General features: G+C 38.1%; 1 protein-coding gene across 4 annotated transcripts in view; it reads left to right on the top strand.

Moving 5' to 3' along the window:
• Positions 1-20,556, top strand: part of adgrb3 (adhesion G protein-coupled receptor B3) — a 226,121-nt gene that overhangs the window by 131,389 nt on the left and 74,176 nt on the right. For all 4 annotated transcript variants that reach the window (XM_048205753.1, XM_048205754.1, XM_048205752.1 and 1 more), the window contains 3 exons: positions 355-549; positions 5,221-5,289; positions 12,503-12,611. In XM_048205753.1, the coding sequence (XP_048061710.1) occupies positions 355-549; positions 5,221-5,289; positions 12,503-12,611 (373 nt within the window). The remainder of the gene's footprint in view (positions 1-354; positions 550-5,220; positions 5,290-12,502; positions 12,612-20,556) is intronic.

Below are 20,556 nucleotides of genomic sequence, written 5' to 3'. Positions count from 1 at the left end.
AGTAATCCCTTACTTTACATTTTCAAGGGAAAAGTAATTAAATTGCAGTAATTAATTGCTTAGTAATGAGTTACACCCAACACTAATAGCAACAAGCTAAAACCACCTAGAATGCCTTAGCAACTGCATAGAAACAGGCTAAAACCACCACCTTTGTAACTGCAGAGTGTTTGAGAAACATCATATAACAAATTCCGTTTAATATTACTTGAGGAACAGAAATGACACCCTTCACCATAGTAATGGTAGTTCTGTGTACCACAACTTCATTCATGTTTGTAACATGAGCAGGAGTTAGTGTTACAGTCTTTGAAGGACACACAGAACCCAGTCTTTTTCTCTGTCTGTCTTCAGGTCCAGGGGCACCTTGCTAAAGGTCAGAGGAATCTGGCAGGGGACGGCATGTCCCAGGTTACGAAGGTCCTCCTGGATCTCACCCAGAGACGCAATTTTTATGCAGGCGACCTTCTCTCCTCTGTGGAGATTCTTCGAAATGTCACTGACACCTTCAAAAGGGCCAGCTATGAACCCTCTTCTGATGACGTTCAGGTAAATGAGAAAACAATGTTGTTGTTTTTATTGTTTTGCCAACCTCCAAGGTTATATATGCAATAGTATTAATTTAGAGTCTTAAATGTTGGTAATGCAGGTTGAAAGTACTAATACTACAGTATATGCATAAAATGTCCTGATGTCCTGACTACAAGAATTTATTTATTTATTTATTTTTTTGCAAGCAGCATAACATTCACCATTTTTGGTTCAGTAAGATGTTTTATACAATAAAAAATGAAAACTTTTATTGACCAAGAATACATTAAATATTAAATGACAGTAAAGACATAACTTTTTATTTCAAATAAATGCTGTTCTTTTGACCTTCTATTCATCAAAGAATCCTAAAAAATGTATCACAGTTTCCACCACAGCTATTTTCAACATTGATATTAATAATTGATAATAAAAAAATGTCTCTTGAGCATCAAATCCGCATATTCCAATGATTTTTGATGATGAATAGAGTAATAATGCTGAAATCTCGGCTTTGCCATTACAGGAATAAATTACATGTTAAAATATTAAAATAGACACCAGTTATTTTAATATTTCACAATATTACTGTTTTTACTGTATTTATGATCAAATAAATACAGCCGTGGAGAGATTTCTTTCTGAAACGTTAAAAAATCTTACCGACCTCAAACTTTTGAACAGTAGAATAAACTGGAAATATTTCAATATATGATGTTTTAAAGGGTTAATAAAAGCATTTAATGCAATTATATTTAGTCGCTAGTGAAGGGCATCTATCAGCCACATGACATAGTTTTCCTAATTAATCACATGGAATTTATTGTGATTGGCTCTAAAATACTCATCTCCAGCATACCACTGGCGTGTTTCAGAAGGGTGACGTGCTAGTCAAGGAACTGCGATTAAGATGAACGGGAATGCCGATAGCTTTCTCCAGATATTATATGCGTTTGGTTGAAGTTAGCATATACAGCACCTTCAAAATGGCAATGTCACTACTTGGGACCGTGACTGATAAATATCTCACCGTTCTTGCCCCTCACAGAGAGCTTATGGGATTGTGACACCGTGAGCCAGCTGCTGATAAGAGATAGTCACTAAGTCTATCTCATTCTATCTCAAAGCCTTGTCATAACCTTCCCAATGCCAAAATAAACCGATTTCTCATGACCTGTTTGTGAGAATCTGGGTATTTTTACATAATACGGAGTGTAATGTGATTTTTTTTTTGCGTGTATGTTTGTGTGTTGGGTCGGTGTGGGAGGTTTTATCCAAGCCCTGATGTGAACCGGAGCAGCCCCTCCTCCCCACGCATGTGTGCCGGGGTGGGTTGTGTGTTTTGGAACGTATTAATGCTGTGTTTAAGTGGACGCATTACCACCAGAGGGAGCATAAGCATTCAAGTAGAAAAACAAGCATGCCGGATCCAAGACGCTGCCTCTCTCTTGCCTTTCGTGGCACAGAGGCAGAGCAGCAAACAACAAAAAAAGACAGGCACACGTCCAGCTGGATATCTCATTCAGCCCAGTCACCGCAGCACACATCAGCTCTCTTTCCATTCTTTGAGTAGACGGCTCTCCCAGTTGCCTTCAAACACGACCAACGCTCTCTGTTCTTCTCCTGTAATTCTGTGCACATTCGAGTGCTTAGGAAAGATCAACCAATCTCTGAATTGAAAGCAGCAGGAAATCCCAGGTGTGTTTTAGAGCCAATGCCGCTGGACATATCCCATCATCTCTCTGTAAATCAGTGCTGTAATTCCTCATGACACTGTTTGTTTTTAGACTTTGAAAATGCAGAGGAGATTCTTCATTATTGCTTTTTCAGGGAACAAACATTCCAGATATGAACTAGTTCTTGTTTGCTTTTTCAAGGACTGTGTAAAATTTCAATTTAAAGTCAGTTTAATACTTGAATAGCCTTAATATATTTAAGCAATAGGTGCAAAATCCATGCTACTTTTTTTAATACAATCACAGCTAAACTTTCACAATAGTCCTCCTCAACTACATTATTGCATTTGTAATGCTTCATAAAAAGGGCACAATTTTCATTACAATAGAGTTTTATTATGCAAATTCATTATCATTATACTGTAACATAACCTAGTCCTTGACATACAGAACAATATTCTCTGGGTGCTGTGCAGTGATATAAACTCATCAGAGTTTCTAAAATATATTATGAAGAATAAATTCAGTCATTCGTAATGCCTTATAATACATCTCGTGATTTGTTTTATGTTGTCATGAATAATTGCAGCCTTAAAGGATTAGTTTACTTTAAAATGAAAATTACCCCAAGCTTTATTGACCCTCAAGCCATCATAGGTGTATATGACTTTTTTCTTTCAGATGAACACAATCAGAGTTATGTTAATAAATATCCTCACGCATCCAAGCTTTATAATGGCAGTGAACGGGACCAATGAGTATGAAGCTCAAGAAAGTGCATCCATCCATTATAAACGTGCTCCACACAGCTCCGGCGGGTTAATAAAATCCTTCTGAAGCGATGCGATGCGTTTGTGTCAGAAAAATATCCACATTTAACAAGGTATGAAGTAAAATATCTAACTTCCGCCAGTACGAAGACAGTGTAATGCCTCTCGCAGTTCAAAACTCGCAGTTCAAAACGCTTACGCTCTCCCCACTCCCCCGCTACAACTTTTTGTATGGAAGAAAAGAGGAAGAAAATCACTTTCTCTAAGATTCTGCCTAATAGATTTATAATTTATGCCGCATAGCGATTTTCACTTGCAAGTATCAGAGGATTATTTCGAAGGCAGCTGATGTTAATGGAGGAACTTGCAGTTTTACTCCAATTCTTGTTCATCAGTAAGGTGAGAACCAGACCTGTTGTAAACCCAAATACACTCGAATTAATTCAGTTAATTGAAAAGTGTACTATCCAAGTAGTAATAAAAATGTTTGTAGCCGTAATGATGACAGTAGCGCATCCGTTCCGCGTTTGAGCCCAACTGAACCGTGCTCTGGCCCACCTTTTCCAAGTGGGCTAGGGATGGTGAAACGAACTGCACCCGTGCATGGTACGGAGCGATCATGCTAGTCAAACGAACCAGGCTTTGTGTGTCAAATGTGCTCAGGCACAGTTCAGAGCGCCTAGTGTAGGTTAAATACGGAAGGCGGTCTGACGGAAGCTATATATTTTACTTTATAACTTGTTAAAAGTGCATATTTTTCTTACACAAATGCATCGCTTCGCTTCAGAAGGCCTTTATTAACACCCTGGAGCCATGTGGAGTACGTTTATGATGGATGGATGCACTTTCTTGAGCTTCAAACTCATTGGTCCCGTTCATCACCATTATAAAGCTTGGATGCGTCAGGATATTTATTAATATAACTCTGATTACGTTCATCAGAAAGAAGAAAGCCATATACACCTAGGATGGCTTGAGGGTGAGTAAATCATGGGGTGATTTTCATTTTAAAGTGAACTTATCTTTTAATTAATTTACTATTTAATTTTTTTTTTTTTTCAAATTTGTATTAATATTATTTAAAAGCACAAAGCTTTAAAAAAAATTAGCAACCATATCCATGTATTATATCCTGCATTATATACTTTAAAGGGTTAGTTCACCCAAAAATGAAAATAATGTCATGTATTACTCAACCTCATGTCGTTCCACACCCGTAAGACCTTCATTAATCTTCGGAACGCAAATTAAGATATTTTTGTTGAAATCCGATGGCTCAGTGAGGCCTGCATAGCCAGCAATGACATTTGCTCTCTCAAGATCCATAAAGGTACTAAAAACATATTTAAATCAGTTCATGTGAGTTCAGCGGTTCAATATTAATATTATAAAGTGACGAGAATATTTTTGGTTCGCCAAAAAAGCAAAATAATGACTTATGTAGTGATGGCCGATTTCAAAACACTGTTTCATGAGCGTTATGAATCTTTTGTGTCGAATCAGCGGTTCGGAGCACCAAAGTCACGTGATTTCAGCAGTTTGGCGGTTTGACACGCGATCCGAATCATGATTCGACACAAAAGATTCATAACGCTCTGAAGCTTAATGAAGCAGTGTTTTGAAATCGGCCATCACTATATAAGTCGTTATGTCGGTTATTTTTTGGCGCACCAAAAATATTCTCCTCGCTTTATAATATTAATATTGAACCACTGTACTCACATGAACTGATTTAAATATGTTTTTAGTACCTTTATGGATCTTGAGAGAGGAAATGTCATTGCTGTGAATGCAGGCCTCACTGAACCATCAGATTTCAACTAAAATATCTTAATTTGTATTCTAAAGATGAATGAAGGTCAACAACATGAGGATTAGTAATAAATGATATTATTTTCATTTTTGCGTTTAACTGGTTAAATTTTTGGGTAGCTAACCCTTTAAAGGCATAAACAAAAATAAATAAGGATTATAATGCATTTTAAATAGGCTTTACTCTACAAATCAAATCAAATTCAATATCCTGTTTTACTCCGAAAAGTGTCAGAAGAAAAATGGGATGCAAAACCTTTTTAGTATCACAGTGTTTGTACATTTCAAACTGTATAAATTATGTATATTAAACTTTCAAAGCATAATGACTGAAATGAGATGCTTCTTTGTTATGATCCTACACAAATAATGTTACCAGTCTGTTCCTGTGACAGCAGCGTTTTACTAACTACAGTTTCATCTCTCCCCAGAATTTTTTTCAGATCATCAGCAATCTCCTGGAAGAGGAGAACAGAGAAAAGTGGGAAGACGCACAACAGGTGGGTCCGAACATTGTGAACGTGTGCTTTTGAAGCTCGAGATTGCTTTATTACAGTCACATTGTGGAGAGTATCTGGTGTTGTGTGTCACTCCGTGGCTGTATATTGTGTGATGAGCCCTCAGCGAATCGATTGCCATCACCAGTGCAGATGCTTTAGGTAATTGTCGGGTCAAAGAGGTGCCTGTCTCCACAGGCTGGGCTGCGTCAAATCAAACCTTCTCTGCCAAATACCGACCTCCCTGCTGTGCTGATTGGTGGAAGGACATTTGCAATATCCTCTACATCCACTTGGTGGCAGCAGCATTGGCAGCATATGTCCAGCCTTCGTGCTTTCCGTCAGCCGTGACGGCATTGTCTCCTCTCACTCTCTGAGAGACGGTGTAAAAGCAGCCTGGGGGATTTGTTTTCCGCAAAGCTGAATGTTCTTCAGAAACTCAAACAAAATCTCCAACTGCATTATTATTGCTTTGGACCAAATTGAGTGTCTTAAATGTGTCTTTCTTTCCTTTAAGCCTGAACTGGTAATTCCTCTTAAGCAGACAGTGGTAATGTTACTGTCTGTCAAACATAAGCTGCTTTGGCGCTCCTTCGTCTAATGTTTTCACCCGTAGTCTGAGAGTTGTGGTAAAACGTGTCCTTGAGTGAAACGGGGTGCCGTGTGTCAACTGTATTAGCCCTTTAATGGAGTTTACAGTAGGGTAGTGTCACAAGGCTTTTAAAGAAAAGTAATAAGTTTTTCAGTCAGGAGTGTATTCGGAGATCAGGTCACGTAACCAGTCGCTTGTTTTGCTGAAGGTGTTTTGCATGGTTTAAACGGTCCCCCAGAGCAGACCGGCACACCTGTTTTCCATTCATGTTCCTCCTCTGCTTTGTCACAGATTGAATCTTCAAGCTCCTCAAATCATTAAAGGACATCTGAGACGGTTGTCACCGGCTCTGTCAAATGACTGACCTTAGAAAGCCTTGACGTTTAAAGATCACCCAGGATTTTATCTTGTCTGTCTGTCTTGTCTTTTCTTCTTTAGAGTCAGCTTGCCTGAGCTTTGATTGCCAGTTTAGAGTTCACACCTCAGATTCATGGCAGTCTGTGCTGTTCGAGCTGGGAGGGAAAGTTTTTAAAGGAAGTGCTTAAAAGAAGAGGCTTTGACTGCCTCGGATAATCACAACTTGAAATGAAGGAGAACATGGTTTACTGTCTGCTTATAAATAGAATTGAGATAAATATAATTTATCTTCCATATCCTAAACCATATACAAGAAGAGTAATATTATATTATATTATATTATATTATATTATATTATATTATATTATATTATATTATATTATGTTATATTTAGGGCTGTCAAACGATTAATCGTGATTAATCGCATACAAAATAAAAGTTTGAGTTTGCCTAATATATGTGGGTGTACTGTGTGTAATTATTATGTATATATAAATACACACAAATTAATGTATATATTTAAGAGAAATATGTTATTTATATACAAAATATTTTTATTTATATATAATATAAATTACATAAAATATAAATAAATACATATACTTGTAAATATTTCTCAAATATATACATGAATGTGTTTGTATTTATATATACATAATAATTACACACAGTACACCCACATATATTAGGCACACTCAAACTTTTATTTTGTATGCAATTAATCGCGATTAATCGTTTGACAGCCCTAATTATATTATATTATATTATATTATATTATATTATATTATATTATATTATATTATATTATATTATATTATATTATATTATATTATATTATATATATATTATATTATATTATATTATATTATATTATATTATATATATATTATATTATATTATATTATATTATAAACCACTTGTTTGTTGCAGGGATGCTGGAACCTATATAATATAATAAACATATTTCAAACGTTATAACTTATTACACACACATACACAAACATTCTACAGGCAAAAAAATAAGTTAGTTAAATATATAATATTAACAGCTTTTAAAATATAATATACTATAACCAAAAATCATATAGTATTATTTTGGTTCTTTTCTGTAAGTGAAGAAACTGCCTTTTAAATGTCAAATGTCCTATTTTCATTTCATTTCATTTCATTATATTATATTATATTATATTAATTATATTTACTACAAAAATATTATATTTATATACAAAAATGTAAAAACTTTGAGTTAAACATATAATATTTACTGCTGTGTACAGCTTATATATATATATATATATATATATATATATATATATATATATATATATATATATATATAAGCTGTACACAGCAGTAAATATTATATGTATTATATTATATTATTATTATATTATATTATATTATATTATATGTATTAAATATTATAATATTATATTTTGATACCTTTCTGTTAGTGAAGGAAATTGCCTGTTAAAGTTTGTTACAAAAGTGCTATTTTCATATCTGTTAGCATATAGTAGTCGGATGTTTACTTATGACTTATGGCTGAAATCCATACAGCAGATGAGTACACAATAGTAGAAAATACATATGACAGCACAATTGACTGTATTTGCATGACACTCCGTGCAGCAACAGTGCTGGTTCATCTAATGGCCGTCAGCCTCGGCCATTTCCCGCACTGCTGTCTTCCCTGCACACTTCAGCAGCCCAGCGCTGTTGCCATGGAGAGGGATGCTCTCTGCTGTCCCCCACCAGTCTGACCGAAGGGGGATGGGCCGATCCGCCTGCGTGGCCTCAGCAGCTCTCTCCCCGTCTGCAGCCAGTCTGATTGGCTTGGCCCAAGATCGGCCCCCATGCGAAAGCAGAGCCCGACTCCTGCCAGGGGGATTATTAGATATGTGACTCCATCACCCTGTTTCTGCACCTCAATAAGGGTGCTAATTATGAAATGTCACTCAGTGCTATTTTTCTGCACCCGTGTTTTTATTTATATATTTTTTGTCTTTTGCAGATCAGCTGCAATGTGTTTTTGTTGTAATGAGGAGAGGGGGTTCAGATGATGCTAATGAGATGAGAGAAATAGGAAGCACAGTGTCATATGGCATTATAAATCCACACAGTAAATCTGATGGGTAACATGGTTAAGACAACTTGACTTTAGACAGTTTTAAACTAGTACAACAAACACAGAGCAGTGTTTTTTATTAATATTATTTATATACTATATATTTCGGTTGAATACAGTCAAGTCCTGAAAGTTGTGAACAAGCAAATAGCATTTGATAGTTGACTTTAAATAATGATTAATTGAACTGATGAGCCTGAATGAAAGCCTGAAAAAAGCCTGCTCTTGATAAAACTTCTCCTAGCCCTTCTGTTCCCTCTAAAGATCTTTGCAGACTTTCAGAGTGATGTCAGATGTAAATAGCTAAGTTTAGTCACCTGAAGGTCAAGGATTGGATCAGCAGACCGTGATGCTATTGACTGAAAGAGAACAGGTACTTTGACAAGCAGAGACGGTGGAATCGGGAGGGCAGTGAGCCAGTGCTCCAGCCACAGGCCTGAATTCCTCCGGCGCATTTGCGCTGACACTGATGGCTGGTCCTCTGGAGAGGCTCTGAGCCCTGCACAATCACTCTGCTGCATGAGTTTGTCTTTGTGAAGGACTGAGCAGACAGGATGCAGGGCTCTAAAGTGTGAGATACAGAGGAAGTGCCCTTTAAAAAGACTTTATAGTCTCTTTCCAAAAGAGTCAGTCTAAGGGCTTTTACTAGGCTGACTGTTGCTTAGGGTGTTGCTTTTGTCTATCTATCTATCTATCTATCTATCTATCTATCTATCTATCTATCTATCTATCTATCTATCTATCTATCTATCTATCTATCTATTTCTGTCTGTCCTTCTATATATATATATATCTATCTGTCTGTCTGTCTGTCTCTTTCCTTCGTTCTATAGATCATTCTACCGTTCTATTATTCTGAAACATTCTATCTATCTATCTGTCTCTGTCTGTCATTCTATCTATATCTGTCTGTCCTTTGTTCTGTCTATTTATCTGTCTATTTATCTGTCTATCTGTCTCTGTCTCTTTCCTTCATTCTATTTATCATTCTATTGATCATTTTATCGTTCTATTATTCTGTAACATTCTATCTATCTATCTATCTATCTATCTATCTATCTATCTATCTATCTATCTATCTATCTATCTATCTATCTATTTCTGTCTGTCCTTCTATATATATATATATATATCTATCTGTCTGTCTGTCTGTCTCTTTCCTTCGTTCTATAGATCATTCTACCATTCTATTATTCTGAAACATTCTATCTATCTATCTGTCTCTGTCTGTCATTCTATCTATATCTGTCTGTCCTTTGTTCTGTCTATTTATCTGTCTATTTATCTGTCTATCTGTCTCTGTCTCTTTCCTTCATTCTATTTATCATTCTATTGATCATTTTATCGTTCTATTATTCTGTAACATTCTATCTATCTATCTATCTATCTATCTATCTATCTATCTATCTATCTATCTATCTAGCTCTGTCTCTCCTTCGTTCTATTTGTCGTTCTATCGATCATTCTATCATTCTATCTATCTATCTCTGTCTGTCTGTCTTTCATTCTATCTATCTATCTATCTATCTGTCTGTCTTTCTCTTTCCTTCATTCTATTTATCATTCTATCAATGATTCTATCATTCTATTATTCTGTAACTATCTATCTATCTATCTATCTATCTATCTATCTATCTATCTATCTATCTATCTATCTATCTATCTATCTATCTATCTGTCTATCTGTCTGTCTGTCTGTCTGTCTTTCTCTTTCCTTCATTCTATTTATCATTCTATCGATCATTCTATCGTTCTATTATTCTGTAACTATCTAACTATCTATCTATCTATCTAGCTCTGTCTCTCCTTCGTTCTATCTATCTATCTATCTATCTATCTATCTATCTATCTATCTATCTATCTATCTATCTATCTATCTATCTATCTATCTATCTATCTATCTATCTATCTATCTGTCTGCCTGTCTTTCTCTTTCCTTCATTGTATTTATCATTCTATCGATGATTCTATCGTTCTATTATTCTGTAACTATCTATCTATCTATCTATCTATCTATCTATCTATCTATCTATCTATCTATCTATCTATCTATCTATCTCTGTCTGTCTGTCCTTCATTCTATCTATCTATCTATCTATCTATCTATCTATCTATCTATCTATCTATCTGTCTGTCTGTCTGTCTGTCTGTCTTTTTCCTTCATTCTATTTATCATTCTATCGATCATTCTATCATTCTATTATTCTGTAACATTCTATCTATCTATCTATCTATCTATCTATCTATCTATCTATCTATCTAGCTCTGTCTCTCCTTCGTTCTATCTATCTATCTATCTATCTATCTATCTATCTATCTATCTATCTATCTATCTATCTATCTATTGTCGTGGAAATTCTCAATACTAATCCGACTACTGACAATTCAAACAACCTCCAGTTGTCAATATAATATATAATACTCAGTACCAATACAGTACTACAGTACCTTCGAGGTAATTCCCATCCCAAATATAATACAATACAATACTACAGTACCACAATACTACAGTACCTTCGGGGTAATTCCCGTCCCGAATATAATACAATATAATACTACAGTATCTCGAGGTAATTCCCTTCTCGAATACTTCTAATACATTTCCAATATTTCGAGGTAATTCCCTTCCCGAAATAAGGTGACGGTGTCCCGTCAAGAAGCTACTATCACTACCTCAATCACACATGAGCACACAGGTCTTTAGCATCTATACACTCTCACCGTCCTTCTCAGGTGTACGCTGGTCCGACATAGGATCATTAATACTAACTCCGAGTATTACAGCCTCACCCCGAGGGCGACTCTATAGTCTTCCAACACTATCACTGTCTCTGCTGTGGTCTTTTGAGCGTAGAATCTTTAGTACTTCTATTCCTTAGCTGCGCAGCATATACCTGACACGACTTCCAAGTTGCTCTTTGTAGAAATGAAGTTTTATTTACGGCCGGGAGATCACTTGTCACAACAACAGAGTGAGTCTCAATGAATAGAAAGATACATGCACATTTAAGTCTTACAGTTGAGTAAAAATCAATGTCTTCATCACTGTGATTTGTTCTGGTGATTGGTTTGTAATGATTTAAGCTAATCATGTGACTGGTCTTTGACCTAAGCATCCTTAGTCTGCATTTTCTGTACATTTCATGTTGACATAAAATATTTCCATCACACTATCTATCTATCTATCTATCTATCTATCTATCTATCTGTCTGCCTGTCTTTCTCTTTCCTTCATTCTATTTATCATTCTATTGATCATTTTATCGTTCTATTATTCTGTAACATTCTATCTATCTATCTATCTATCTATCTATCTATCTATCTATCTATCTATCTATCTAGCTCTGTCTCTCCTTCGTTCTTTTTGTCGTTCTATCGATCATTCTATCATTCTATCTATCTATCTCTGTCTGTCTGTCTTTCATTCTATCTATCTATCTATCTATCTATCTGTCTGTCTTTCTCTTTCCTTCATTCTATTTATCATTCTATCGATGATTCTATCGTTCTATTATTCTGTAACTATCTATCTATCTATCTATCTATCTATCTATCTATCTATCTATCTATCTATCTATCTATCTATCATCTATCTATCATCTATCTATCATCTATCTATCTATATCTGTCTGTCCTTATATCTATCTATCTATCTATCTATCTATCTATCTATCTATCTATCTATCTATCTATATCTGTCTGTCTGTCCTTATATCTATCTATCTATCTATCTATCTATCTATCTATCTATCTATCTATCTATCTATATCTGTCTGTCTGTCCTTCTATCTATCTATCTATCTATCTATCTATCTATCTATCTATCTATCTATCTATCTATCTATCTATCTGTCTATCTATTGTTCTGTCTATTGTACTGTCTAGGTATCTGTCATTCATTCATTCTATCATTTGTTTCTTCTATCATTCCTTCTGCCTGTCTTATGAAATATATCTGTCTAACTTTTTAAGCCTTCAAGTTTGACACCAAAACTTTTATTTAATTTCAGATAATTAAACTGAATTGGATTACAAATCCATTTAAAGTCAGATTGTAAACGTGTTTGGAATTAATTTGCAAACATTTAGTAACATTTTTCACTTCTCTCCTTTTGTCCCCCATGATTCCCTTTTTTTAGATTTACCCAGGGTCAGTGGAGCTCATGCAGGTCATTGAAGAGTTCATCCACATCGTCGGGCTGGGAATGAAAGACTTCCACAATGCCTATCTGATGACAGGAAATCTGGGTAAGAGAACTGCAGAACCACTCCCACAAACCACTCGTCTTGCTGACTCTTCTCGTCAGTTCTGTGTGTCGTCAGTAATTGAGGATAAATGGTGCATGGAGGGGGGCAAACAACCGCCAGTCGATAATGTTAATTAAAATCAAGCCCTTTCCACTTAATGTGCTAAATTCTAATGCAAACAGCCGTGTCTTATTTCAGCTTGAAAAAGAGGAGACTGTTTTTGGATTCCGTTACATCTATTGCAGCGTGCTTTGATTTTGATTTTTCGAAAACACAATTTTTTTTGTCCTCTTGTCTGATTGCTTTTTTATTTCACTTTATAAAGTAAGGCTGTTAAAAAATGAAGCATGACTCATGCTTTTTTCTATAAAACTCCTGTGTCACTCAAAGAATTCCAATGCTAAATGTCAGCTCACACATGAATACTGATTTCCCTTACAGTAATTTAAACACAATCAAAGTTAAAGAGCAAAAAAATAAAATAAATAAATAAAAAATTGCTTCCGGTGGTGAAGCACATTTGCTTAGTTCTCCTTATTCGAGTACACAGAACATTGACCCATGAAATTGCAATCTGCATGAATTGCAGAGCTCAACAAATATAAAATGAATGGATTAGGGTGACCTTCCTATCCATCAGCAGATACATATATAGAGTCTATATTGCTTAGAATGGTGCTTATAAACCCAACTATCATTAAAAAGTTAATTCCATTGAAGGGCACCTTTGATATCTTCTTTAATGTTACCTTGTTTTATGTAGGTTGCCATAAAACATTGACAGAAAGTGTCATGGCCTTTTGTTCAGTACAAAGACATATCCAGATATTCAAATTCTGGTATTATGAGAATGCAATATTTGGAGATACAGTATGAAAAAAATATCTTTGGGGCCCTTTAGATTAAGGTCCAGTTCTCACTATTAACTAACTATTTACTATGACTTTTGCCTCAATAAACTCCTCATTACTGCTTGTTAATAGTTAGTAAGGTAGATGTTAAGTTTAGGTATTGGGTAGGATTAATGAGTGTAGAGTCATGCAGAATAAGGCATTAATATGTGCTTTATAAGTACTAATGAACAGCCAATATCCTAGTAATATGTATGCTAATACGCAACTAGTTACTAGTGAGAATTGGACCCTAAAATAAAGTTACTGATATTTGAATTGAAACCATTCTGAAATTACAGATTTCATTATCAGTTTTTCTGTAAATGTAGTACAATTTGGTGTCTCATGACTTTTTAAAAATGCATATAAGCATTGAATTTAATGACCTTGACCTTCTTGACTATATCCAAAACAGCTCATCTAATATTTATTTGGACCTCCTGAGATTTTTAAAGGTTAAACACCTTTCACTGGCCATTTAAATAAAAATAATCAGAGTTTTAGAGAGTTTTAGAGCCCTAATTTGTATCTCATCAATGGAAGTGCCATTTATATTTATTTACCTGCTGTCACATTTATAAAAAAAAACCTTGTTTAGCACAAAAAATGTTTGCAGAACAGATGTTTCGACATTTTTTTCAGGCAAAAATGAATCTTCATCAAGCCAGTTCAGACATGACAACCACATTTCAGTGTGTAAGATAAAACACACACTTACAAGGCAAAGTAAACCTGTGATCGAAACAACTTCTTGTAGTCTGAAGGTGAAACTGAGTGATGTTGCATCTTACAGCTGCTGCTACAGTACAGATGCAAAAAGAGGCTTTAGCAAATCACTCAGGCAACCAAGAACATTATTAAAACACATGTCTGTCTGTCCAGACACAAACACATGTTTGTAGCCCACTTTTTTATTATCTGATTACCAGCCATATATATTAAATGAATTGTAAACTAACTTTGAACAGGCTTTATTCAGAAGCTTTGGATTTACTTAGGATGCATTAAAGCATTCAGAATTCTAAAGTCAATCCTACCCAGTAATTTCATTATGCAGCCTCAAAATCAATGTTTTTATAAAAATGTGTTTCAGTTCTTTTAAACACTAGGTAAAGTTTTAGCCTCATCAATGCTCAATTATTTTAAGATTCAGAGGTGATATTGAGACAGGGAAACACAAAAACACACACACATATATATATATATATATATATATATATATATATATATAGTTCTGTCATGAAACTCTAGATGGCACAGGCTGACGGGTCTTAACACAAGCTGATGATAATTACAGCGTTAAATACTTGGCACAATCTGATTGGTCCATGTCACATTTGCAGCCAATGATTTTGTTGCTCACACATTTAAATGGCTGGTTACATTCTCTATAGCAATTTGCAACACGCTTCAGTTTAAAATCACATTCCTTTAAAATCCTCCACCTTCCTCAGCTCCACCTGTTTAGATCTGTTATGGGTTATTGATATATGCTATTTGTGCAGCAGCACTATGTCTTACTCACAGCAGCATATATATTATATATATATATATGTTACGTGTAGCTGGTAGAGAGACGAGGCAGATACGGATTTCCACAATTATAGACAATACTTTAATCAACACGGGCAAGGAGTAACCAAACATACACTTAACATAAACAGAGAACGGATGAGGAGTGAAGGGAGTGAGTGCAATATATGGGGAGTGCTGACAATAGAGTCCAGGTGCAGGTGATGAGTGATGATGATGAACTGACGAGGGAAGTGAGTGCAGGTGAGGAGAACAGGAGGATCATGGGATATGAAGTCCAGGGAAACAAGGGTTCTGTGACATTACCCCCCCCCTCCCGGTAGGCGCGTCCTCGCGCCGTAGATGGAACAACCGGGAGGGGGGGGGTGGGCGCCCTGGAGACCTCAAGCCGGAGCAGGGGGAGGAGCAGACTGGAGTGGAGGTCTCCAGGGCAGGTTCAAAAGCCATGGCGGGTCAGGGGCCGAAGGCAGCCACGGCGGGTCAGGTGCGGCGGGCAGCCACGGCGGGTCAGGTGCGGCGGGCAGCCACGGCGGGTCAGGTGCGGCGGGCAGCCATGGTTGGTCCGGGACCGAAGGCTTAGGGCCGTTGAGCCCAGGCGGCGGTGAAGGACCGGCGGGAGATGGCGAAACTGTAGGCTCCGCCGACCGAAGCGCAGCCGGGGCTCCAGAAGGCCGCAGTGGAAGCAGTAAGACATTCAACAAAACGAACACCGGGGGGAGTGAGGAGGCCAACTGGAACTGAGGGACGGAGTGACGGAGTGGAGACGGAGGAGTGTAGTCCAGAGGGGAGGGCAGGCTGACGAGTGAACAAGGTGTGAGTGGAGGCAGGATGGATACTGGTGAAGCTGGTGGACTGATGGGCAACGGTGGAGCAGAGGGAGGTTGGAGCCGGGGTGAAGGTAATCGCCCAGAGGTCTGAGGTGGAGATCTGGGCGAGGGGGCTTGAGGTGGAGGTGCAGTGAGTACATTAGTGGGAGGAGGCGGGAGAGGGAGGCAGGGAGGGAAAACAGTCTTTGAATTAGAGACTTTTAGAGCAAAGTTCATCATAATAAAGGGCTCGGTGGTGGCAGGAGCGGCTGGCTCGGCGGCGGCGGCTGGAGCGACTGGCTCGGCGGCGGCGGCTGGAGCGGCAGGCTCGGCGGCGGCGGCTGGAGCAGAGGGCTCGGCGGCGGCGGCTGGAGCAGAGGGCTCGGCGGCGGCGGCTGGAGCAGAGGGCTCGGCGGCGGCGGCTGGAGCAGAGGGCTCGGCGGCGGCGGCTGGAGCAGAGGGCTCGGCGGCGGCGGCGGCTGGAGCAGAGGGCTCGGCGGCGGCGGCTGGAGCAGAGGGCTCGGCGGCGGCGGCTGGAGCAGAGGGCTCGGCGGCGGCGGCTGGAGCAGAGGGCTCGGCGGCGGCGGCTGGAGCAGAGGGCTCGGCGGCGGCGGCTGGAGCAGAGGGCTCGGCGGCGGCGGCTGGAGCAGAGGGCTCGGCGGCGGCGGCTGGAGCAGAGGGCTCGGCGGCGGCTGGAGCAGAGGGCTCGGCGGCGGCGGCTGGCGGCGGCGGCTGGAGCTAAGGGCCAGTCCATCCCCTCAAACACAATTAGAATCCCCGTAGGGACGGGAGCGGGCTCTGGAGAGACTGGAGCGGGCTCTGGAGACACTGGAGCGGGCTCTGGAGACACTGGAGCGGGCTCTGGAGACACTGGAGCGGGCTCTGGAGACACTGGAGCGGGCTCTGGAGACACTGGAGCGGGCTCTGGAGATACTGGAGCCGCTTTCTTCCTCCTCCTCCGCTTACTGGGCCCAGTAGAGGAATGTGGGTCCAGCATGGGGCAGGCAGGGAGTTCGCTGGAAGGGTATGCGGAGGAAGCCGGAGGTTGACTGACTGGCCCGGCCAACCGTGTTTCTGGATGGACTGGACGACAACACTTATCCTGAACCCTATCCACGTAGAATTTGGAGCCATTTAACCACAAAATTAAATTGATAGTTTCGCTTAAGGAGAAACAAAAAACAGGTTCATCAAAACGGATAGTGTCATCATCCAATCCATCCAAAAACAGGGAGATCAAAACTGCTTCAGGCCAGTCCGACAAATAAGCGAGCTCAATGAACTCCTCCACATACCTCTCCAGCGAACGACCTACCTGCAGGAGCCCGATAAGGCGATCGCTGGCTGTCAGGGTGAGAGGCGTTGGAGGAGCTGGATCCAGGGAGCCGGGGAAAGTCCACGAGTCCATGTTCTTTCCTTTTCCTTTTTTTTTTTTTTTTCTTGTGGAAATCCAGTCCGTTTATGGTCCGTTCTTCTGTTACGTGTAGCTGGTAGAGAGACGAGGCAGATACGGATTTCCACAATTATAGACAATACTTTAATCAACACGGGCAAGGAGTAACCAAACATACACTTAACATAAACAGAGAACGGACGAGGAGTGAAGGGAGTGAGTGCAATATATGGGGAGTGCTGACAATAGAGTCCAGGTGCAGGTGATGAGTGATGATGATGAACTGACGAGGGAAGTGAGTGCAGGTGAGGAGAACAGGAGGATCATGGGATATGAAGTCCAGGGAAACAAGGGTTCTGTGACAATATATATATATATATATATATATATATATATATATATATATATATATATATATATATACATACACACTATCACAAAAGCACCGATGTAATGTTTAACATGATTTCCAGATTTGTATTGATTGCCATAAAACTTTTTCAGCAAATGTCATGTATTAAATATAATTTATGTGATTAATTAATTAATTTATTTGCATATTATGTAATATTATGTGAGTTATTAACTTTTTGTCAATTAACATCATATATTACATGCCAAAAGACAAAAATATAAATAAAGAAAATCAGCTTTTTCAATTTCCTAATCATTTTCAGTGAAATTAAACAACCATCTTAGCCAAAGTCTGCTCTCTTTGATTAAAAGAACAAAGCGGTATTGCCTGTACTAGCCAAATGAAAATCATCCGTCATAGTAAGATATTGCAGCATCATTTCCAGCCAAATTTATAGCACATTCTTGACACCACAATAAATACCTTCTGTCAGCACGACACACTGTTGTGTCCGCTTTTAGCCAAATAACCTTGATTGCAGAGGCTCCTTTTCCCACTGCATGTCTTCTCGTAAGAATAAACAATGACTTTGTCTTAGTTGCAGCTCTTTAAAGCTGAAATTTGATTTTTTTTATTTTTTTTTTTTTATGTGTTTAATGGACATCGATTTGTGTGCATTGATTGCTCAGATGAGTTGAGAGACCCTGTCGTCTACTCCAATAAATAGTCTAACCTTTGCATTTAGCCGAGATTGCACCAAAATTTTTGACGTGACTGAAATGGCCTGATATTGCTCGGTAGGATCCAGTCATTAAGCTCATTAGTTACAGGTGGGCACAGGTGCCTATGCCTCCTGGCTGGGTTCCCTGAGGACCATTACCCACAGCGGCGTCTAACTACAGACTTGAGCAGGAAAAAAGCGTTGAACACATCCCAACTAAAGGGATCTCACACACAGCGGCAAATGCACTGAATAAATCATTGTTGAAGGAGATGATTAGAACCTGTGCATATAAGAGGAGCTGTTCACTTCACAACACTGTTCTTCAACATTAATGTGCGGTCTCTTTGTTTGTTTATTCTGCTTTTGGTTATTTAAGGCTGTGTTTGGAGTGCAATACTAGTGTATATCGATGCCAATGCCTACTGTTTTATGTGAACCTGCATACTAGTATACAACAATATACAATTCAAACCGAAATGTTAAATGTTCATCATGTTAATAATATGGTAATTTGGTAGACTTTTACTTTTCATAACTAGTTTGGATACCTTAGCTCCAGATGTTAATACTGGCTGCCCTTGTGTAATGCCTTGAACATGAGCTGGCATATGCAAATATTGGGGGCGTACATATTAATGATCCCGACTGTTACGTAACAGTCGGTGTTATGTTGAGATTCGCCTGTTCTTCGGCGGTCTTTTAAACAAATGAGATTTACACAAGAAGGAGGAAACAATGGTGTTTGAGACTCACTGCATGTCATTTCCATGTACTGAACTCTTGTTATTTAACTATGCCAAGGTAAATTCAATTTTTGATTCTAGGGCACCCTTAAATTCAGTTGCTGCCTTAAATGTTTAAGTATAATCAAATTGGCTGTAAGTCATTTCAACTTAAATTATATGAAACTGAAAATATATGAAAAAAAAATTAGATGAATCCCGGATAATATTTTTTTTTTTTAAATTGCTTAAATTATTTTGATGAGTGTATGTTAGCATGACTTATTGATCATATAAATTGTACAGTGCAATAAATGATTCTATTTTGTCTAAATGTATTTTAAAAAATACATTAAAAAATTCTAAGTGATCTGAATGAATTTAAGCATCATAACATTATAATGTACAGTATTTACAGTATTTAAAAGTGTTTTTAAATGAGTGTTTTTTTTAAAGATTAACTTTGAGTGTTAAATAATGGCACATGTAATCTAAACGTAAAAATAGGGGCAATGCAAGAAATAGTGCATAATGCAAATAGGGGAAATGCAAGCAATTAAATAATAATAATAATAATAATATTTATGTGATTGTGGTATATTTTGCAACCCTACTTATAAGTAAGTTCCATATTTATGTGGTACATAAATAGATCAGGATTCCTTCAGTGAGTAGAGCAGCCTGTATGGAAGTAAAGATCACTAAAGGGCCTGTGATCTCATGCTGCTTTAGAGCTTAAGGTGTGAGCTGCCTCACCCACTGTTCTTCAGTTCTGCCCCATGTGCTCCTGTGACTAATGCCCTCCCCCATGCAGCTCCCCACACACAGCAGCTGGCAGCACTGCCAGTCTCCTCCTCCTCCTCATACAATCACAGAAGGCTTACCTACACCTCAACGCTCGTTACCTGCCAATTCTCTCTTCTCCTGGACAGATCAGTCATGCACCAGGGTTTGCACCACGGTATTTAAAAGTAGTGTTAACTTCGTTAACAAAACTATGATGAAAAATGTGCGTCAATGCAATATCAACATGCAATATCATTGACGAAAATTTAGTTATAAAATAAAAACTTTACCAAAATCTCTCGTTATTTTTTTCGAAAACAAGAGACAAAATATTATAGCTTCTATGAGCTTTCATGCTTGCGGTTGCCAGATGTTAAGAGCTTAAATCCCCAATCAGAGCTTTTCTGTTGAAAGGATAAATTTTCTGCCCGGTTACTTAATCTTTGCAATCTGGCAACCAAATGTGACTAAGGGTACGTTCACACGACAACGATGTGCTAAAAACGGAAAAGTTTTTCCTTTGTGTTTTTCATGTTCAGATGACAACATTGTCAAAACAATCCCCATTCACACGGATCTGCGAAAACGACTAAAAATGTATTATGCATGTCAGGCCAGTAGATGGCGATGTCACTTTGTAAATAAATACTACATGGCTATAGACTGAACACGCAATACGCATGACATCATCGTTTACACAAATTTGCGTCTTTGTTGTTTACACTGAGATGAT

Source organism: Megalobrama amblycephala, linkage group LG10 (genome assembly GCF_018812025.1).
Source record: "Megalobrama amblycephala isolate DHTTF-2021 linkage group LG10, ASM1881202v1, whole genome shotgun sequence".
In the NCBI taxonomy this organism is placed as follows: Eukaryota; Metazoa; Chordata; class Actinopteri; order Cypriniformes; family Xenocyprididae; genus Megalobrama; species Megalobrama amblycephala.
This window is presented reverse-complemented; position numbering and strand designations above follow the sequence as displayed.